This window comes from Thermobia domestica, chromosome 11 (assembly GCF_964235325.1).
Source record: "Thermobia domestica chromosome 11, izTheDome1.hap1.1, whole genome shotgun sequence".
Taxonomy (NCBI): domain Eukaryota; kingdom Metazoa; phylum Arthropoda; class Insecta; order Zygentoma; family Lepismatidae; genus Thermobia; species Thermobia domestica.
This window is the reverse complement of record NC_137464.1, coordinates 248,121,163-248,145,293: the sequence shown is the minus strand read 5'-3', so window position 1 is coordinate 248,145,293 and position 24,131 is coordinate 248,121,163. Positions and strand designations below refer to the sequence as shown.

At 36.5% G+C, this 24,131-nt stretch overlaps 1 protein-coding gene across 1 annotated transcript in view; it reads left to right on the top strand.

Annotated features, from left to right (window-relative positions):
* Nucleotides 1-3,362: 3,362 nt before the first annotated feature.
* The window catches only part of LOC145664892 (uncharacterized), a 117,620-nt gene continuing 96,851 nt past the window's right edge, over nt 3,363-24,131 (top strand). The window contains exon 1 of the mRNA XM_081731955.1: nt 3,363-4,084. Within this exon, the coding sequence (XP_081588081.1) occupies nt 3,638-4,084 (447 nt within the window). The 5' untranslated portion in view covers nt 3,363-3,637. The remainder of the gene's footprint in view (nt 4,085-24,131) is intronic.

The following is a 24,131-nucleotide window of genomic DNA, read 5'->3' as shown; positions in this document are numbered from 1 at the left end:
TATATATACTCCACCAACCTTCTTCTCCTAAGAAGTCGGCTTTTTAAAATCTTCACTGTACCTATTGTGAAGTTCGGTCTTGTGTATCTTTCCAAATTCCCGTCTAGGGCCATATTTAAAATGCTTACCGCTCTGGGACATTAAAAAGTTGTCCCATCGTCAATATCAATAAATAGTGGGAGCGCGGTGGCTCAGTGGTAGAGCGTTCACCTCCGGTGCTTGGGGTCCCTGGTTCGATCCCAGCTCGCACCGTGTGGACTTTCTGGTGGACAAACACCGTGCTCGTGGGTTTTCTCGCGGTTCTCCCGTTTCCTCCCACTTTCTTCATTCACCGTTTCACTCATCTCTCATTATCACCTTCTCCTTTAGCCTAACCGACATAATCGTGGGACGTAAAACTCAAAGATTTCATTTCATATTTTCAATAAATACTTGAAACCTTGAGACAATGAAGTGAATAATCAACATGTAAATGGAAGTGGAAAAAAATTTAAAAGTACGAATACAGTAGGTGCTTTTTAATTCGGCATTCTATGGTTCGCAATAATCCAGACACTGATCGTGCTGTTCGCTTTTTTTTCGCGGGTGGATTCCAACATAATCTACGACTCTGCTGAATTCATAAATTTGTGTAAAATCCGCAACGATTCTTTGAAGAACAGATCCGAATCTCAGAAACAACGTGATTACATGATGATGCTCACGTGTATTTTTATTGTTTGATTTTGATTTTTACCGTATCGTTTAGCAGCGAGACTATATGAGATATTGATCTACAGCTTAACGTAGGAACTAAACCATGTGCTCCGGTCGGAATCGAACCCGAATCTCCGACGCCAAAAGAGGGAACGCTAACCGCTTATCCACAATAGAGTTGTGATTTTTTCTTGTCAGAATACCATTATATTGTATTATTTTTTTTCTTTAATACAAGAATATTCAGTTAAACGAATATTCAATTTTGTAGTCTATTGAATAATAAATATGAGAAATGTTTTAAACCCAGCAGTTGCTAGAATGACGAAATAATTTGTGGGATATTTATATCGTCTGTACAGGTTCAGACTGTACTTACATAAAATAATACATGTCTTAATCGTTTGCATGTTCTAAAAATATATCTTGAGGGTTCATATTTAGTATTTCCGTTAAAACTATATTGATATTCGATAATCAGCCAAAATCACTAATCCGTTATGGTTTTGGTCATGGTGGATTAAAGAGCACCCACTGTATACACATTACACAGTAGATAATATAATATACTAATAATAATATATTTTCTCGGACAATATCTGGTCCAAGAAAATTTGCCACCCCAGGCCATTTTACATGTTGTAAATATGGCTCTGCTCCTGTGTGTTCATCTCCTTCAAATAGTATTTCTAAAACTTTGATTACAAGAACTATCAGCCTCTGTTCTTCTCTACACGTTAGTGACCAACTATCAGATTCATATAGTAGGACGGGTAGAATTGTACATTTATAAATACTTACGTTGTAATTTCTTCGATATTAATCGCGAAAAAATGGAAAGTTTATAACAGGGTATTAACACTCATTTTACGCAATTAATCTATTTTTCACTTCTTGGACTTCCAACTTATCTATACCTAAACATGCGTAGCCCTCCCTGCTCGTCTAGTGGCTAGCTCTTGTGCCTTTGGTATGCGGGTTCCGGGTTCGATCCGCGGTGAGAGGACACAAAAATTAATTTCACAATCAATCAGTTTCATTAATCAGCCTTCTTTAGTCTCAAGGACATAATTGTGGGACGTTAAACTACAGTATTCCATTATCACTTTTCTAAACATGCGTTTCCATTATTTGATACGATATGATATGAAAAATATGTGTGACTTGCATTGCCTTACATTAGAACTCATTAAAAAATTCGTTTTGTGTTTTTTAATTATTTATGGAGAATGTTTCTCTTATATTATACCTATCTTGCTCTCCTTGTTGGTCTTGTGGCTAGCACCGTGCCTTTGACGCACGGGCTCCCGAGCAGTGGTGGAGACCGGTTGCCTAGGCCCACAGTTTTTTGAGTGAAAAAATTAATTTCTTATTTATATACTTTTGAAAGTTTATAGCAAACTTTAGTGTACCCAGGGGTGCACGCACCACAAGAGTGGTCCTCCGGGTCCGAACCCCTCAAAAAAATTTCCTAACTCAACATATACTAACATGTGTACACTTTCTCAATAAAACTATATTTGTATAACAGGGAAATGATTGATATAGCATGAAAATTTGCATTTCACCTGTACTCTTTCTCTTATAAAATTTATCTTTAAAAAATTCTATCATTTTTTCTGAAAATATAGGTTTAAGTATTTTACTATTACTTATCGACTTTTCGGGTGCAAAAATAGTTTTATAGACGTTAAAATAACTATATAGACGAGATGGCTTGTAATATTGGACCCACCCACCCAAAACTTGGACCCCCTAAACAAAAATTTCTGAGTGCGCGCCTGGGTGTACCTATCATAGTCTAGGTTCTGGCTGCCATCCAGTTTTCAGCTTCTAGATGCGCCACTGGTCCCGAGTTTGATTCCCCGTGGGAGGTTATTGAGCGCACCACGTTGGTTCCGATTCCACATTAAACTCTAAGGTCTAAGGTTTATATACCCTTGGTGCTAAAAGAGGGCACAAAACTACAATAAACAATTACATTAGCTCCACCTTACGTCATTTTAAAAAAGCGTGTAAACGATCTTTCTCATCCTACAAATACAGTAATTTCAATCTTCCCTTCGTGTAGACCAACGCACGGGGACTTCTTTTTTTAGATGCGAAAACCAGAAGAATTCTTCAAATTCCACTACATGCTACTAGTGTTGGTGTGATGTATCTTTAGGCTTCGTTCACAAAAGAAAATAAAAAGAATTAGATTGCTAGACTAGTTGGCGGGCATGCTATTGATGTGTTTGAATGGGATCCAATTGTTAAAGAGCGTGTATGTCTCATCCGTTCGAGTGTAAGATATTTCTTTTATTAGTAGTTGATCGTGTGCATTGCACTTCACATATTCTCACCAGCTCCCTTCTCCCCCTCTCTGATATTTGATTTGGTAGCAATTTCTACATGTATGTTAATCGACGGGGGAGGGGGTCCCTTATGTTGATGAAAGGAGATTGACCTGCTAACGACCTACATTTCCGTATGGAGTAAAAGGGGAGGAAAACAGATAGAAAGGGGGAGGGAACTGCTCTCAGGTAAAAGAAAAAAAAAAAAGAGTACTGAAACAGCATTTCGTTGAAAAGTATGCCGGCGCTCCAGATCTGATGTCAGCACGGGAGAGCTCTGGCAGCGGCACACAGTGGTGAGATTCGAAAGCTTTTTCTGTTCTCTTGTGGTAGGTGATCTCAACTTGGTGACGAGAGCGTATCTTCAGTTGGTCTCCATCCTTTGGCGGTAGAGTTGACCTACTGACGTTCCAGACGCCTACCTGCTGACTTACTCTATAGTAAACACACACATGATTTGTGAATGAAATGCGCGCACAACACAATCAGGTGGTGCATGGGTAGTCCCAGCAGTGGTATTGTTTTCTGATGTTAAATAGTGTTTAGCTTCTGAAAATTAGTGATGGCAAAAGTGTGATTTGTGCCGGAAATAGAATTTTTAAAAAATGGCCGAAGGTTCGGGTTCGAATCTTTCTGGATCCACAGGCGATATCCTTATCGTTAAATCTGACGCAAAGGGTTCACTGACTGTAAAAACTACATCGTCCGGGAGTGGTGCAACCGGGGAACCTCCTGATCGTAGCCGCCTAGTGTTGGCTCTCGGGATTTCCCACTTAATTTTAGGGATTTTGTTGCTTGTGTTTGGTGCTCTGGCTCTAACCCACGATGCAGCTCTGTCGTCTATTGGTGGTGGAATGTGGGGAGGCATTATCGTGCTGGGAACCGGTGGAACGGGAGTGTTAGCAGGATTGCGGTATCCGTCCCACGTCCCTCTGGCCGTATTCCTTGCTACGTCTTTGGTGTCTTTGGCAGGAACCAATTTGGTGTTGGTACTCACCGTAACAGGATTAGTTCGAGATGGACAAAGGCCTGACATTGTTCTGCTACATCAGGTAAGAATAACATAAACATACATTGAAGTTATGTACACATTTATAGATTAATTTATATCCTGTTTTTCGTTCATCTAAATATCTGGTTTTCCATGTAAGTCTTTAGAGAAGCCATTATTTTTTTTAAATGAAAAGATCTAAATTATTGAATTCCATTTGCTTTAATAATTATATATATATATATATATATATATATATATATATATATATATATATATATATATATATATAGTTATATATATAGCAGCACTGTGGCCGAATTTAAGTACATTTTGTTAAAAATCAGAAATCACTTCATTTTTTGAATATATATATGAGAGGAAAGGGGTTCAAATATACCTTTCATTTCTTTCATAAATAATCTATAATCTATCCCTGTTTAGAATGGACATTTGAGCTAGTATACTTCCATTTGACTGATTGTATCGTTACATAATTGGAACCGAATCAAGTCGAATCTAGATCATGTTTTCTTCAGTAACTAATTAGTTCAAATTCCATTTGTACGTAGGAGGTTTGAAATAAACAATGTGAGAAGATATTATCTCTTGTTTTGACTTTAAAATATATTATTTTGCCCTATTGTCAGATGTGTCCGAATAGAACAAGGACTGAAAACTAAAGATTGAATGTTACTCTTCGTAATAATTTTAAATCATTTCGAAACATCCAAACTTAAAAAAATCACGCTTTTTATGAATTTACAAGGAAGCACTGACAAATTTCGTGTCGTAAAATCACGATTAAATTGTAATGGAACCTCTGTCAAACTACACAAAAAGTAAGTAAATATTAAAATGAAAATGGAATTAAATCTTTCAGTTTAACGTCCTACAATTATGTCTTTTAGGCTAAAGGAGACGGATAATTAAGGCAAGTGAATGATGATGGAAGAAATTAATTAATGAGTATAACGTAGGCCCTATTGTATAGTTTAAAATCCACGACATTCCCTCGCTTCTATGCAACTTGTACAGCAGCAAAGCATTGTTGATTGCTATAGTAAAGGATACGTAGTTCTTACTACATCAATCTATATCTTCATGAGTATAGCTTCTATGCAACCTGTACATCAGCAAAGCACTGTTGGTTGCCTATGATAAAGGATATGAAGCTTTCCTTATTACATCAATCCGTTAGTATCTTCATGAGTAACATTGATTTTAACGTGCTGTATCGTTTAAAATCCGTGGTATTCCCTACCATGTATGCAACCTGTACGTCAGCAGAGAATTGTTGGTTTCCTAGATTTAAGGGTCTCAGTTACGGTTCGTAATATTTCTTTAGTGCATAACCTAAAGAAAACTAACATCCAAATCTAGAAATTGAGTGAGATAGAATTTGACAATTGTATTGTGCCTTTTACGTAGTGCAGAAATCTGAATGCCCAACAAACATGACGCTATAAACTTGAGCACTCAGATGTCTAGGAGCCCTCCTAACTGGTCTAGTGGCTAGTGCGAGCGTCTTTTTGTGCACAGGGTTCCGAGTTCTATTCTTGATGGAAGAGGCTTGAAGTTCGAACGCATGATGGGGGTTCGAATTTCACCTTAAACTGTAGGTTCACGTCTCGTATAGCCTCGGTGTTAAAAAGGGACGTTAAACTTCAACAAATAATTAAAACAACAGATTTGGAACCTATAAGAAAAGGTTTGGATAGTTATTAGTTTATTAATTGCATTTACAAAATCTCTCTTTCTTACTTTCTGAAAATAAAATGAAATCATTCAGTTTTACGTCCCTGAACGGTCCCGGGTTCGATTCCTGGTGGGGTTACTCGGTCGAAAAAGCGTAAAACGCTTTTTCAGGCCAGCCACCGTGAATGAGGTTTTTCTCATTCACACCAGGCAAATGCCGGGATGGTAACTAACTTATAGGTCCCAGGCCGCTTCCTTCATTCCCCAATCCTTTCTTCCTTCCCTTTCCCCGGATTGTGTGCTCGCCGAGGGACGTCATCCCTTAAATCGTGAAGGGCTAAATGGCCTTAGATGCCGAAAGCCCAGAAATCTAAATCCTAATCCTAATCCTAGTTTACGTCACACGATTATGTCAGCTAGGCTAAAGGAGACAATGCTGATGAGAAATGAAGGAAATGGTGAAATAAAGAAAGTGGAAGGAAACGGGAGAACCCCAAGAAACCCATGCATATGATGTTTGTCCACCACAAAGCTCACTTTGTGCGAGATGGGATTGAAGCAGGGACCCCATGCACCAGAGGTAAACGCTCTACCACTGAGCCATCGCGGCCCCTCTTACTTTCTAAGTTCTTGGTGTTTTCTTTATTGTCTTTAGTATTTCACTAGGGGGCACGGTGGTTCAGTGGTAAAGTGTTTTTCTCCGGTGCGTGTGGTCCTTTGCTCGATCCTCAGGCAAGTGAGTTTGTGGTGGACAAGGGCTCATCGTGTCCATGGATTTTCTCAGGGTACTTTCGTTTCCTCCCACTTTCTCACTCCACTAATTCTTCCATCATCATTCATTTTGCCTTAATCATCCGTCTTGCTTAGCCTGAAGGCTATAATCGTGGGACGTTAAACTGAAAGATTTCATTTCATTTCAAGTTTTTCACTAAATCCCAAGAAAATAGGGGTGCGCGTAGCGAAAACACACTATTAGGGCGTTGTCTTAGATTACTCGCTAAAAGTAGAGAAAATTACGAAAGACAAGATTTTATTTATTTATTGGTTTAATATCTCACTATTATGCACCGTTCGGCTAAGGAAGAAGGTGACAATGAGATTAATGATAAGAGTAAAAGAAAGAAAATAGGTGAAAACGGGAGAACCTCGAGAAAACCCACGCAAACGTTGTTCGTTTACCACAAGGTTCATCTGGTGCAGACTGAGATCGAACCAGGAACTACACACACCAGAGGTGAACGCTCTACTCACCGCGCTGCTACAAATACAACAGTGTTAACATATCCGTACAGTGTGTACTCAGTTTAATGGACCAAACCCCTTTTTTTTTTTACGTTATTGTTTATTATTAAGAAATATGTATTTCTGCCTGTCATACTTGTATACCACTCTTTACCGACAATTATTACATCATCTTTTTAAAGAGGGATGTCCTTTGCCCGCTGTTTTTGGAATTTTTCAGATTATCTATATTGCTGCTGCTAATTATATTATTTCCTTTTAATATTTACAGTCCCAAGTAGTGTTTTGTGCAGTGGCGTATACAGTAGATCATGAAGCAAAGTTGAGAGGGGCAAACTTCCAAGTTGAAATTGTTTCAGGATTTAGGAATTACATCTTTTGGGCTTTTAGGATCTATGGTTTTGTGAACATATCCAAATATAATAATTGTTTATTTTTTTATATTTCTCGAATTTGTGTACACTACTGTACGAAAGTCTGCGGAACATTTACAAAAGTCCCTTAAACGTTAGGCTTCCCCTACTTTACAACAGTTTATTTATTTTCTTTTTATTTATTTATTTATTTATTTATTGGAGTAACATCATAAACAGAAATGCCTTTGAAAGCATATTAAAGCATTATCTTTCCTTTTATGTTTGACACTAAAAGAAAAGGAATATATTGAAAAGAAGAGCTTGCTTGTACTTAACAGGTTAAGTTATCGATTTTAGTGCAGGTGACAGATTTGATTCCCAGTGGAAACTTATATAATTCGGTTCCCACATTGAGCTGTATGTCCACACTTCATACAGCTTTGGTGTTAAAAAGAAACATCAAATTGAAAAGAAACAAAAAATATTTAAATAGAAAATGATTTTTAAAAACATCTCTCTTTATGTGATCATACTCAGAAAGAATGGGAAAATTACTATTTATCTTTGGTTAATTAGCTACTTTGAAATCCTTTTCCTTATCCTCGTATCTTAGATCAGCAGTCTCTAGATTCGTTTGACGTAGGTTTTTAATTCTTCTCTGTCCTAAGCAAAATTTTTCTTTCCTTTGTAGATTTTTTTTTTTTTTTTTTTTTAACCTGTGTTGTACTACTTCAACTGTATATTTCAATTTAAGTCCTCTTCTGGGCATTTTTCCTTCTATCATTCTCTCCGTAGGCTATAACATGACTCCTTCATGTTTCATAATGTACTCTATCATTCTATTTCTACTTTTCGAAATATTCTTTCTTCTCCTATCTTTCCAATACTCGTTCATTTGATACCTCATCCACAAATCTAATGTTCAACATTCTTCTTCAGAACCACATTTCCAAAGCTTCCGTTCTTTGTTTTCTTCTTCCTACACCCATATTACATCCATACAATGCTACAGATGCTTTTCATCATTCTTTTCTGTAAGTTCTACGTCGATATTTTGATTACAATCTTTTGTTTTTCTTCATATAACTTCTTCGCCTGACTCATTCTCAATTACACATTTTGTTTATACAGTACTTAGTACCGTTTGTAATTTTAATCTCTAAGTAGCAGCATTCTTGTAATTCTTCCGCAAAGCAGTGACGGATCTCGAAGGTAAAATCTGGGGAAGGGCAACCAAAACTCAGACTATAATAGGATTTGTGCAAATTATTTTAATTTGAAATCGGTTTACGCACTTCGCTAACAGGAACTAGGAATAATAATGAATAATTTATTTCACCACTTACAGTTAGACATGAAGTACGAATTAGCAATTAATCAATTGTAGGTCTTTACAGGAACGATAGCTAATCAGATTAGTCACAAGATTATATATATATAGCAAACAAATGTAAATAACGTTCAAGTTAGAAATTGTCGGAGAAAAAAAAAGTTGAATATAAATATACAACTTACCACTATCAATGTAATCCTAGAAGTATCTTGTGAACCTCTTTTGGTAGAAGAGAACTTTCGTTGCTCAAAAAACTGGGAGGCTATGTCGACACTGGCACGGGGAAAATTATAGCAAAATACAGGGTGGCCCAAAAGTAGGTATACACCCCTGCATTGATCAAGTATAACATTCTAGTTTATGGGTTTACTTGCTACGGCTGTTCCAAGCTTAAGATATAAGTAAAAACATATTAAGAACAAATAATAAAGAGACTAAGTCTACCTGATGGATAACAATAAGAAATGATATAAAATGCAATGAGCTGATCAGTACGGTACTGTATACCTACTTTTGGGCCACCCTGTAGGAGGTTGATTTTTTTCTGATCGTTTTCAACACAATAAGTATGGAGGTATATAATAATAATAATAATAATAATAATAATAATACAGTAATAATAATATGATTAAAACGGATTGTTTTAAAATGAAAATGTTTATATCTCATTTCTGATTCTGCGCAAAAAAATATAAAAGATTTTAAGTCTATCATCAGAGGGAGTAATAGTGTTTGCTCACGAGACGAGATTTGAGGTTGTCTCGTCTCAAAAAGGTGTCGTGAGAGTGATGTCTTATCTCAAAAACTATAATCTGTTTTTCTGTCTCGTGTCGTCTCTTCGACAACAACACTAGTCAGTAATAATTTGGACAGAGGAGTGCCATACAAAAAAAAAAAAAAAAAAAGTCAATTTTTACAATGAAAATTTACTTTTATATTTACAACATTAAAACAAAGATTATTTTCTACAATTCATAACAATAGAGATGCACATATTCAACACACCGTCTATCAGATTATGATGTACAGAGACTATTAATCTATACACATTCAGTGCTAAGTTTTTGAACGAGAATTCTTATGAAATAACGAACATATTCTTCCTCCAAATCTATTAGTAGATAAAAAGTTCAAGCCAACATCGAAAATGGAATGAAATGAGATTTAACAATTCAACGTCCCACTTTATGTCTATTCGGCTAAGGGAGACGGATGATTAAGGAAAGTAAGTGATGTTGGAAGAATTGATGGAATGAGAATGTAGAAGGAAACGAGAGTACCCCGAGAAAATCCATAGACACGATGTTGTCCACCACAAATTTAGTTGGTCGTGGATCGAGTCAGGGACCCCACGCACCAGAGGTAAGCAAACGAAAATCAAGTTTCAATACAAATGGATGGCATTATAATGAAATTTCCCTTAATGGAGAGCACTCGATAACAGATACCTCCGTAATAACCAGTAGTTTTTTTTTTTTTTTTTTTTTTATCATGTATGTGTATCATAATAGGATAAAACTCCCATATGGATATTCTCAGATACGGTTATTGACAAACTTCTTGTCCCTCCTAACGTCTTAGGAGCCTCTTCACAAGGGACTGAAATTATGCTCAGTCCATACGTATAGCACTGAAATTATTTTCTACAATTTGAAGATAAGCTTGCGATACAATATAGTAGGCAGAAACTCTCCTCCCCCTACAAAATAAATTTGTCAAAGAAGTCAATATTCTTATGAACAGTGTTGCAATCTGAAATTAAAATTCTTATTTTCTTGATTCTAGAAAATGTTTAATGAGCAAAAAATTTTGTGGATAACTACCATTTGTATGGAGAAGAATTTTATGCGGATCTGTTTCCCTTTCCTTACAAATTCACTCTTCTTTTCCTCGAGTAAATTATCCCACATGCAGTATATTCTGCACTACTCGTCCATATAAACTTGCCATTCCCTTGCATATTTTTGTTTGTATACCTGGGTAGTATTATTAGTGATGATATGAAGTGTGAACATGAAATAAAAACAAGGATAGGAATGGCGAAAGAAGCCTCTAGGAGAAAGAAAATGCTATTTTGTGGGACTTTAAACAAAAAAATTGAGAAAAACTCATAAAGAGCTTAGTGTGGAGTATTGTGGTTTATGGATAAAAAAATCATGAACTCTACTCAAAAATGAGAAAAGCTTTTGAGATGTGGGTGTGGAGGAGAATGCAGAGAACTAGCTGGGTCGAGAGGGTGTTAGAAATGGTGGGGGAGCAGAAGAACAATTTTAGATATTATTTAGAAGAGGAAGAGAAACTGGTTGGGATATTGGCTAAGAAGGAACTGTAACATGAGGGACGTGATGCAATGAGGATGTGATGCTAGAGGATATGATGGAAGGAAAGAGAGGGAGGGGGCGAAGGAGACTACAATTAATGGACGATATCAAACCAGAAAAATCGTACGTCAAAACGAAGAATTTAGCAAAGTGAAGCTGGGAAGCTTCTCAGTTACAGCAAGTGAAATGCCAATAATGGCACAATTCCTATGATAATGACACAGAGCAATTTCTACCTCATCCCGCACTAATTCGAAAAGAGTACAATATTTCGCTATTTTTAGGCTACATTTAAATTTATAATTTATTGTGCAATGCATGCAATTACCACATGAGTTGTAAGCAGTGTCATATTTAAGGGTGGGCTTCCGGGCTTAAGCTCCCCCCGAAATTGTATCTACTATATTAAAGTAAATGAAATATCTTGTAGAATTTTCACACTTCCAGGAATAAAGTTGGCAAATCCTCCCCCCCCCCCTTCCGAAACAAAATCGAAAATACACCACTGGTTGTAAGTAAACTAAAGTTGTGTAACCTCACTTTAACAGACATCTTTCATTTGCGAACAAATTATTATGTACTGTCGGTCAGTAGCGTCACTTCAGATTTTGCCAGGGAGAAGGGGGGGGGGGGAATTGTCCACTGACCTAAGAGATGCACATTGTTCATTACTATTTTATGTTACAATATATTAAAATGTATGTGATTCTCAAACACGTGGGGTCAATAGCCCCTCTGCCCTCCCAAAATGACGCCCCTGCTTATCGGAGTCCGTTATTGAGATGTTTGACTGTACTAGTTTTGAAGCACCCTGCATAAATTTCAAACCCTCATTTTGCGTCACGAGCCCCTCTTATCAGCATTTTTGACTTGAATGTACTTTTAGTTGTAAGATCACATGCCCATGTTAGGTCCTCAACCACTTTTTTAGTCGCAGCCTTAAACCTATTACAAGTCCTACATATTACAAGAACGATGTCCATATAAGTTAGATCCACACAGTGAAATATCTAGCCCGGGGCCGGGGCCCTAGATCCCCCAGTTTTTTGAGTGACAAAAAAAATTTAAGCTATCATTTATACATTTTTGAAAGTTTATAGTAAACTCATGATAGGCTGGGTTCTGACCCCTTCCCCCTCTCCCTCACAATTTTTACCTTCTAGTTCCTCCACTGGTCTACAATTCGTTTTGAGCTTAAATCTCAGTAGTTTTATTCTATTCTAATTACTTCGTTTTTCATCTCGCAGATCCTCAGAGGCTGTTGACATTGTCAAGGTCGGTATTGTATTTACCGTTCCACGCCAGCTGGAAGGCGTGCTCCTCTCAGCATTTTTAAATTTTTTTCCCCTTCTCTGGTTCATGAACCCGTGGAGATCATATAATATTCATGACTACAGGCATATTGTATATTATTGTTAACACAATGATAAAACTTTTTTTTGTCTTCCTTACACGCAATTAATTCAGAAGTGCTAAAATCAACGAATAAGAATTAACAATTCAAATAGAAAAAAGAAAGAAAGGAAAGAGTGTAAGAGTGAACAAAATCTTTGCTTGTCATATTTTAAGAAAGAAAGAAACTATAAAATCTTATTATAATGAATAATGAAAAATGTATAATACTAATACCAAATGTGTTGACTAACTAGTAAGTACAACTCAGTGACTTTTGTCATTTGCTTTCTTCACATAAAATATATATCCATAATGAATAATAAATAATGCTAGGGGGTGGGGAGGATTTTTATTTAAAATTTTTAGTTTTATGGGTTCTCGGCATCTAAGCCCATGTTAGCTAGTCACGTATGAGGGATGACGTCACCAGATCCACTATCCGAGAAAAAGGAAGGAGGAAAGGATTGTGGAAGGAAGGAAGTGGCTTGGGACTTATATGTTAGGTACTACCCCGGCATTTACCTGGTGTGGATGAGGAAAATCTCACTCAGAATGACTAACCTGAAAAGTTTTTAGACTTTTTCGACCGAGTGTGTTTACCGGGAATCGAACCCGGGGGAGTTTTATATTCTGGCCCGAAACAACAAATGTTCAATATGTCTATGTTCTGTGTCCTTATTCTGTCGATATTCTTGCTCTAAAAACAGGGTTGTTAATGATAACGGAATCGAAAATGTTCTGGGTTCCAGTTTCGGAATCAAAACATTAACATTTTAATTCGGTATGCTTCGGAAAAAAAAAATCCAAATACATTTCGACATATTGGTTCTGTTTGTTTTAATTTGATTTGGTTTTGAGTTTAGCGTCCCTTTCAGCAACGAAGTTATATGAGACGTGGACCTACAGTTTAACATGGAATCCGCTGGTGATTGAACCCGCGTCTCCCACGCCAAAGGCGCGTATGATAACCGCTCAGCCAAGAGGGAGCTCCGAAGCCGAAAACCGCAATATGACGTATTTCGGGAAAAGACTCTATAGACGTTTCGACCTATCTGTTCTGTTTACGAACAAACTTTCTTTCAGAAAATTTTGTCCGTTGGGGGAGGGGGACATATCAAAATATAAAAGAGCTGCACTTAGTCACTGTTTGCTAAAGGAGTGACAACATATAATCACAATTTCATGTATTTTACTCCAGGGAAAGAAAGGGTTAGCCTTCCCGAAAGTATGTGTGAAAGAAACACGGTATGAAACCGGAATACAGCTTGACATATCGGCTGTGTTTACGAAACCGATAACCAAAGTAATAGTGAATTATGTTTTTTGAAACGGTTTCATCATAGTTTGCAAATAATGATTACCATGAGATAAAAATTTCTCGTCTCGTCTCGTTAGAAACGAGACTCGATACAAAAAGGACCTTTTTAAATTCGAGACGAGATTCAATATGAGATAAGAAATGTCACGAGTTTTGTGGATGTCATTGTTTCACCCAAGTCTTACATCTTAAACACTATTCTGGAGTTACAAAATTCGTAGTATAAAAACTATAAATTCATGAAGTGATTGCACAAAAAAACATTTATCAATGTTTAAAGATATGTAGGTCATTACAGTGGACCTCTTGTGACAGGGAAGAATTCTAATAACTTCTGGATGAAATTAAAAAATGAAGTGTGCACGCACAAATCCTACATCAGATTATTTATTTAACACTCTTTCTCGTCACTGGCTGTGAGATCATGTTTCTTGATGTCCCTGTTTCGTTGGCTGCGGGAAATTACGTTCACTTTAGATATGGCTTTTCTTTATCTAAAGAACAATCTTTTCAGAATTTCTTTCCTTCTATTCTATCATAAAAATACATGATCAAGGTCATGTTATTTCTTTTTTCATACTGGTAGAAACCTTTCCTTTTAGTATGAAACTTATTTCAAATAATATTGTGAAAGTCTGTACATTTTCTCTTTTAAGTATTCGTATGTGGTTGGGAAGTTCCTACCAATAATTTCAATACAACCAAATATATATAGTAATTGGGCCAGATTTTAATTCCGTATTGTTCAACGTGGATTTTGTTGGACATGTTGAATTGATCGTTCTTCCTTCAAATAATCCATACATTTTGTCAAGTATCGGAACTTTTATAGAACGGCATGGAATATATATACCAAATAAGCTTCCCCTGCCCTACAAGCAGAGCCGGATTTAGGAAGGTGCAAAGGTGCACGTGCATTCCCCCCCTTCGTTGTAAATATACACTAGCTAAAGCGAGAAGTTAGCAGTGAATGTTGCAAATTTAATACTTTAAGTCAGCTTGCTGAAGGTTGAAAGAAAAGAATTCATCGAGAGCACAGATTTAGCATTTCCAAAGGAATTCCTCATTCACATCATAGATGCCTAAAGGCATAAAAATTAGTTCAAATGTACTAGTAGTTATTGGTGCACCCCCTCTCAGAGAATCCTGGATCCGGCCCTGCCTATAAGTATATTTCCCAACTTAAACTACCTACATACTGTTCTGTTGTCCGATCCCAAACAATTCAACGAAATAACTCATTTTAATTGCATGTGTCTCTTATCATTATCTTCCCTTTGAGCCACTCATATCTATTGTCTGTCTTACACATGCTCTCTGTCAAGGATATGTCTTTTTAACCGTAAATTATTCGAAAGACACGTTTATGAGAGGAATAAAAAATGACATACCCAGATGACTATCTGGATAATGTAGCCTATCCTTCTCAGTTACTGTGTACGCGGTATTTCTAATCAACATGTCTATTTTATTCCTTTACTTCGGCTCTCTAGTTCTCAGTTTTACATAATATGTTCCAAGACATATTGAAAGTAACTTAAATTTAATATTACTTAAATTTGATTATTCAATTTTAAAATTATGTATATTCCAATAAAACTTTTTCGCGATGTAAGGGACAGTCATTTTAAAAGATTTGAAGATGAAATCAGTCTATTAACATAAAATAATTAATATTCCAATTAATTCCAAGAAAATATAAAAATAATCTACGTATATATCTTTTTTTTTTTTTTTTAAGAAAAAAAAAGCAAGTGTGAGATTGTGTGTTACCTCATCACGCAAGAACTACTGAACGATTTAATGACACTTGGGATGATTATCAACCTTGGACCTCTAAAGGATCTTATGATTTTATATGGATCATTTTCGTCATGGGGTGAGGGGTGGAAGGGTGTGACATGTAAAAATAATGGAAAATGACGGATATTAATGTACAATTTATAGTTTTCGGGTTCGCAGAGATGCATAGTGATACTCCAGTTGCCGTTAAGTCCAAATTCATCCCACATCGTCATAGGGGATGAGAAGTGAAGTGAAAGGGGTGTGACGTTTAAAATAATCGAAAATAATCGTATTTGCTGAAATGAATAGTAACACACCCGTTATTATTTAAGCTCAAATTCATCCCACATCGTTATGTGGGCTGAGAAATGGGGTGAGAAGGGAGTGACGTGTAAACTGAATCAAGAACGACCGATATTAGTGTGCAGTCCGTAATTTTCGGGGTCGCTGAGACGAATAGTGACACTTTCGATGCCTTTTAAGTGCAAATTCATCTCGCATACTCATATCGACTGAAAGGTGGGGTGGAAAAGGAATGAAGTGTAAAAATAATCGAAAACCAATTATATTATTGTGCAGTCCATAGTTTTCGGAGTTGCTGAGATGCATAGTGGCATCCTCGATGCCATTTAAGTGCAAATTCAGTCCCAATCGGCATCGGGGTGAGAAAATGTGAGGGATGAAGATGAGCAGGGGTGCCATAGCGAACTTTCTAATAATTATAGTTTCGTTGAAATGCTATCCTGAGGAGGAAGTGGTTCAAAAATCTTCCACAAAGCTATTCTTCCCGTGCGAAGAAAGACCATTTCAGCTAGTTCTTCATATAAAACAATAAGCTAAAAAAAAAAAAAAAAAAAAAAAGACAGAAGTATTCTACACCATTAACCCTTGGACTACCAACGGGGGGTTACTTTGTGCCCAAAATAATGTTTTTTTTGCTAATTACTCTTCTAATTGTTTCTTTAACATCGTAAAAAAAATACATAATTGCTCAATCTGTTTAGCTAAAGTGTATACCTTACGGTGGTGCAAATTGAACGTTAATGTCTCATAAATTTGCTATGTTAAATTGGTGGACACAAAGTTGGTAAGATATGTGACTCAAATTTAGAAGTGTCACTTCTAGACGGCTGTATAATAAATAGTTTTATCCCTCCTTTTCTGAATTTGACGGTTAGTGTAATCCGTGCACTGTTCATTTTGATTGTTTCACGTTAGTGTGTCGCATAAATTTGCTATTTTAATTTGGTACTCCCTCCCCCTGTTGGTAAGAGATATGACTGACATTTATAAGTGTCAGTCCTTAATGACAGTATAATAAATATCTGATATGCTTATCTCGTGTACTGTTCACTTAAGTACCCGGCTATTTGAGGCGATCGCAAAGCGTATTTACTGCTCATGCGTACGTTTGGAATACGCTGACCATGTATTTAAATGTAGATGGCTAATCACAAACGCAAAAGCAATAAAAACGCGGAGAAAACGTCAGCTCGAGCGTATTTTGTTGCATTTCGGAACAATAGACCGCCTGCTGTTTAAAAGATTTCAAAAGGAAGGGGAAAAAAAAGGAAAGACGTGTTGCCAGGCAAAGAGATTGTAGCAAGAAACAGCTGCTTGGAAGATGGTTTGTGCAGAGCATTAGAACTCTGCTATTACACACCTGGACCTGACAAAAAGACCCGGAAACCCTGACTGGCTCACAGTATGATTTACAACTCTGGTGAAAGTAAAATCACTGAATAGCCACCTTGGCCGCGTTCGCTACTTTCTCAAATAGCCTAAGACTAAGTTCCAGTGGCGGATCTAGGCCAGGGCCGGGTCGACTTAGACCCCCCAGTTTTTTCAGTGACAAAATAATTTAAGCTATTATTTATATATTTTTGAAAGTTTATATATATGTCTAACATAGTGTGGGTACTGGCTGCACCCCCCCCTATTAGTTTTTACCTTCTAGATAAGCCACTGTTAAGTTCCTGTAGATTTTTGTGAGAGTTTCTAATTTTTTTCATTTACGAGATATATTTAATCTTAACAGGTGGGTACAAAATGATCCCTCTCTTCATTGGTAGTCCGCGTAACAAAAAATTCCTAGGTAGTGCGAGGGTTAAAAGAGGGATCAGAATTTTTACTCGAGTTATCCAAAATCTCTCTAAGCTCTCCTTCCTTCTTCATTTATTTTACTTAAGAGTCTTCATCCCGGCGAAATTAAAATACCGCTAATTTTACAGTAATTATGTGATATCTTCAAATAGATAAAAGATAATCGAAATGTGGAACAAGAGCGCCCTAGACAATATCATTTTACATGAGAAACCGTTATCACGACTCACTTATCTGCTTTCGATTTCGAGCCATTTTGAAAATCGGCATTTATTTTCGCGTTTCTAAACAGCTGAAAACGGAAAGCCACTAGGTGACTTTTGATAACGGTACCTCACGCAAAATAATATTGTCTAGGGCGCTCTTGTTCCATATTTCAATTATCTTTTGTCTATTTGAAGATATCACATAATGACTGTAAAATTAGCGGTATTTTAATTTCGCCGGAATGAAGACTCTTAACAAAAGCCTACACTGAGCTTCCTGCTTTTATCCTGATAATTAGTTTACTTTCTTCTCCGCTATCGTACGAGGAAAAGGAAATGTATTTTGTCTGCAATTCTTAGCTTTATTCTAATTTTGTTTCTTTGTTTTAAAAATTATCATCCAATATTCGTTAGCGCCATTCAACATTGCTTTCCATTTTTACGATCTGAGAGAGAAAACAATATTAGTTTTATTTTTCTGCATTAAAGAAAGAAGAAAAAAGGAAAAATGCAGTTCATATATTACTTTAAAATGCAAAAATTCTCATAAACTTTTCAAGAATGTGTGACGAGTAAGCTACTTCAATATACTGTCGTGTGAATTACCTGGAATATAAATGTGTGTCTGGCTTTTTTTCCCCCGTTTAAACCCCGGAAGTTCCTTGTGTTTTAAAAATTAGTTGTAGACGATATGGTTTAATGTTTCTTGCTACTGATTTGCTGGAAAACAGTTCGACTGGGCAATATTGATGAATTTCATTGCTGTATGTTGCAAGATTTGTTATCAACACTTATCTATGTATTTTTCATTAGTGCTACAGTAGATAACAGATATAGAAGAAAGTAAGCTTGCAATATTCATTAATGTGAAGCCATTTTTCTTTTCTTTTTTAATGATATAATCTAAATTAAGCTGCAGAGAGACTATAAAACATACATGGCTTTCCCTTCAATGTTGCACACTCATATTATATATATATATAATGGAACAGGAGGTATACAGGAATTTATTTGGGGGGTTCAAATTTCAATGTGAAGGTTAATAATTTTAAAATTTGTGAAGTTACGCCTAAAAATAAGGCCAAATTAACAGAAAAGTCGAGATTCTGGGGGTTAGATCTGGACTTTCAGGATCCACCTCCTGCGTACGTCCCTGAGTAGGAAAGCACCTTTTTTCCTATTGTTTTAATATTTACTAGGTGTTTTCTGGAGCCTTCGGCTCGCTTCTAGTCCTTTAACAGTCTTAAAAGCTCTAGTCCTTGGGATTTGTCTGATCCTTTGCTTTAGCACTTATATGTGATCTAAGCATGACTTATGAATGTAGTAATTAAATAGGTCGGCTTAAGGTGGATCACTTTAGGTGCTCTCGGTGAATTGCTAAACACTGCTTGAATAGTGCTGCGTTGCCAGGTAGTGTCGAGTGTTTACTGATGCCAGATAATAAAGGAAATAATCATGGAATTCCGCTTGGATACTTACTGGAGAAATTAGTTTTCGACCCTTACTGCAATTCACAGGTAAGTTCTGCTTCTCGAACTGCAACGCTAGAATCCAGGAATTAAACGTACAAATTTGGCAACAACGCACTATGGCGTTCTGCGCAAGTTTCTTTCTCAAAATCTATTTCCTTAAATATAAATTAATATTTAAATAAAATGTGAGACATAACACGAAAAACGGTCAAACAATATATCTATTTCGTAATAAGATCGTTACTTTTAAAGTACTTTACACATTCAAATAAACATTTTATAGAATTGAGCACTTCTAGTAAGATTTAACAGCAAGTGCCATCTTGTGTGCTCATTGTAAAACGAATCAAACATTTTATTTTATTTGTTACCTTTTTCGATATCAGAAGACACAATCAAATGAATCAGTGTCTTGTGTTATAGCTGAAACATAATTCTATCTTATAGTACAATATTTATAATATGTAACGTTTCATAGCGCAGTAGTTAAGGGAATGAGCTAAAATATGTACTGACTTCCGGGTGGTGATCCACCATAATAAATTTAACTACCACCATCATGAAGTACGTTTCCAACAAGAAATTTTTATTTTAAATAATATAATATAGTTATGACAGATTTTTCCGCCCCTCAAAACTTGCCGCCTCGTGCCAGGGGTGGATCCAGGACCGGCTTCCAGGGGGGGCGGTGGGTTGTCATACTGCTACTTTTAAGGGCTCCAAACTTTGGGATGGGTTTTATTTATATATATATAAAATAAGAAAGTTTCCTCTTCTGGGGGGCAATTGCCCCGATTTCCCCCCCTGGATCCGCCCCTGCCCCGTGCAAATGCACGCGTGTTAAACGATATGGTAGAGCCGGTCCTGCTAATGCAAGCTTTTGAATACATGCTATTGCACACGGCTAACACCAATTAAACAGGAAGAGAGAGAGAGATTATTTTCAAGTGCATATTTTAACAGTAAACACTACCTCTGTAGGACTTGCATTTGGAAATAAAAGTAAACGAAGAAGATATTACGAAAGTTGAGAATCCGGAACTGTGTTTTGGCAGGACGTAATAAACTATAAATTTAGCTGAAGTTCATGCATAAGTATGTCGCCGGCACACTAATATCTCCAATAGCATCATCACCATAAGGACTGTGTGGTGCAGGTGTTCCGGAAATTCTTTATTCAGAAAGGAAGGAATAGAAAAGAAAAACAGAAAAGAACTCGTTTTGCAAGAAAGTCACCCGACTCACTTTCTTACTCAAGCCTTCTCTAATGGTATACATAACACACAATTCCAAATCTCAAATTAAATTTTGGGAGAAACGAACAATTACTTAAGTAGAACTATCACCTCTGTAATTATATCATTAACTTTATTTGCTCTTATTTTCAGGTGAAATTAAGTGAGGACCTACTTGGTAATCTTAAGAAGAGCTTCCTCTGTTTCGATAATTGCTTCTTCCTGGTTACCCTCAGGGTTATGTATTCGGATCCGTTCTTAATGCTATTCAGCACGCTACCCACCCGTCTTTTTTTTTTTTTTTTTAATGTTTGCAAAAGCTCAGTAACTTTATTATACAAGTAGGATGTTTTATATAGGGTCCGGCAGAAAAATCTGATGGTTTTCAAATTGAAATTTTGAACAAACTGATTATTTTACGATCAGTTTTATTTATCAATTGAACTTGTAACTCAAACCGTTTTCCTTACAACATTAGTTATGAAACATACAGCACTTACCTTTTTGAAAATTTCATTTTTACATTTTTGAAGATGCTTTCTCCATATCTGAGTGGACCATTTACGGTACTCGTAACTGGAAACCTTCCTATTATTATTATTATTATTATTATTATTATTATTATTATTATTATTATTATTATTATTATTATTATTATTATTATTATTATTATTATCTTGTTTTAAATATTTAGTGAGATGTTACTGATTTGAGAAAGTCAAAGTTGGCACAGGACAATTTATTCATGCTATTGGGCGTTGGCTCAGTAGTAGAGCGTTCACCTCTAGTGCATGAGGTCCTCGGTTCGATTTAGGCTCGCGCCGCCAAGTGAACTTTGTGGTGGACAAACACCGTGTACGTGGGTTTTCTCAGGGTTCTTCCGGTTCCTCTCACTTTCTTCATTCCACCATTACATTATATTTTTCATCATAACCGCCTCCTTTACCCTAGCTGTCATAATCGTGGGACGTAAAATTTAAAGATTTCATTTCATTTTTTTAAAAAATATTCATGCTGGATTTGGAATTTTCATCTATATTACTGATACCGGCAATTTTACTTTCTCCCCAAAGCCCCGCAAATTGACAAGATGGCCAAGATGATAAATGCTACTTAATACTTTCTACTGAATAAATATATATTTAGAATAATGGTCTCAAGGACCATAGTTCAGTATTAACATCAGATCTTGTATGTTTCTCTCTCTATTTGGCAAGTTACAATAGACCTTCCTAAAAATTATCCATCGTCTTCTCCTCTGGGCTATTCATCTCTCTATTAATGAACTTATTACGTCAGCCACTAGACTACACGTTTCTGTTTCTTAAAAAAAAAAAAAAAAAAAAATGGAAATCTTCCCATCCATGAAGAGATGTAAAGGATGCCAGAGGCTATAATTGATTCCTGAAGACAGCGAATGGTTTAGACGTTCGCTCATGTACCAGCAATTACGTAATTTTCTTCCGACGGAAGACGGTCCTTATTCTAGAGATACTGTTTTATAACACCCGTAACATTTTAGCCAACACACACACACACCATATCTACTTCGATATACAACAGCCTCCCTCTTTCTCCGTTTGCATATTTCTTTTGTCTACCTTCCTCACGACACATGAAAGTGAAAGGTCTTGTTGTCTGCAACATATAATTTTGTCAGAAGGTTATTCCGCTCTCGCAAAAATTCTTTTCAATTCTTCTCATACCAATAATAAACCAAACTAGCTTGTCTTATACTGTATTATGCGTATGTTTCTTTTTTGGACGCTAACATTATGAGTTCTTAAAATACTTGTACATCAAGATCCTTGAAGTTGGTTTTGTAAACTGACGACCGACCGGTTAGATATGTTGTGGAATGGAAAGTATTGCAACACACCTGACTTTAAAGTTAAAAATATGTCAAGTCATGACCTTTATAAAGGCGTTTGCAAGTGTATGTATGTAAGTGGAGTGTTTAATTCAACATACAAATGATAAGATCTTTACTGCTTTCGACTATTCACCAATTTATAACTACATTTGCCAGTATAATCTTTAGTTACGTTAGACAAGTGTAGAGTAGGTAATTTAAATAAGACCCTAATATAATTTCATACTTCAGGGATTTAGGATTTGGATTTCCGGGCTTTCGGCCATTCAGCCCGTCACATATGAGGGACGACGTCCCTCAGCGAGCACGCTTTCTGGGGAAAGGGAAGGAAGAAAGGATTTGGGAAGGACGGAAGAGGCCTGGAACCTATAAGTTAGGTACCACCCCGGCATTTGCCTGATATGAATGAGGAAAACCCAGGAAAACCTCATTCAGGGTGGCTGGCCTGCAGGTTCTACACATTTCTGAAAATAATTTTCTGTCCCGAAAGTCACCTACATTCTTTACAGCACTTTTACGATGACAAATGTTCTTCCTGTATGAGTAATTTTTCGATTGGTTTCGCAGTATTTTAATTCTTTCCTGTCCTGAGGTGGATTTTTAATTTTTGTGATTTTTTTCTTTCCTACTGCAACAAAGAGATCAAGTGAAGAATTGTAGCAAAAGACGCATTCAACAAGAAAAGATCCTCCTATAGTGCGTCCAGTAAGAGAACGTCTCTGACAGCTCGCAGTGACATTGCCACTACTCGCGTGTCAAGGTTTTTTTCGGTGCAACTATAGTGGCAATTTAATTAATGGTATAAGACAGAGTAATTGTGTTTAGTAACACTGGTATCAAAGTAGGGGCTGCAATGTCCCACCGCATGTGGTTAGAAACGTCAGAGACCATCTCTTGTTGGCCGTGCTATAACTAAACGGCGTAACAAACATCTTGGCATTTGAAGGTGGCGCTTCAAGTTCCCTTTAAATGCTGCTAGCAAATGAGAGACCAGCGGTATTGCCACGTTTATTTTGTATACATCCACATCTATCCTCTGCCACTTGATTGCGCTGTAGTTCGTCTGTTTAGCCATAGCCACACCCCTTTATCACTTGGCAACATCGCATCAGAGCTTGCGTTTTATTCGTTTAGCTGAAATGCCAAGATGTTTGTTACAGGCTTTTGCAGGCTTAACATTGGACTAAGGAAGAAGCTGATCAAGTGCTATATATGGAATATGGGATTGTATGGTTCAGAGACTTGAAAAGTATGGAAGTTACAGAAGATGAAATAGACAGAGAGAGTAACAATGAGGATGTTTTGAAACGGATAGAAGAGAAGAGAACGCTTCTAGCCTGCATCCTTCATACCGCCATAGAAGGAAAGATGGAAGGAAAGCGAAGAATAGGAAGAAGAAGAACACAACTGATCAATGATTTGAAAAATAGAAAAAAAAATATATATTGGAAGTTAAAAGAGGAGGCTGAAGATCGAGAAACGTGGAAGAAACATTTCCAAACCGAAACCTAAAATTTAAAAAAAAAAAAAAAGTTCCAGGACCTACAAAAGGTAGAATACTTATAATAATAAAATAATCTTATGAGATCAAAAGAGAACCATTCAGTCATGAAATCATTTCATTATGGTCGTATGTGCATTGCATTTTGCTATTCATTTTTTTTTATTTGCATTCCATTCCCATAATTAACTGTAATTAACTGCGATGCTATTCTCTTGTTGAGGTCCAAACATATAGAGGTCGGTAAAAATAGTGGCAACAGTTTTCACG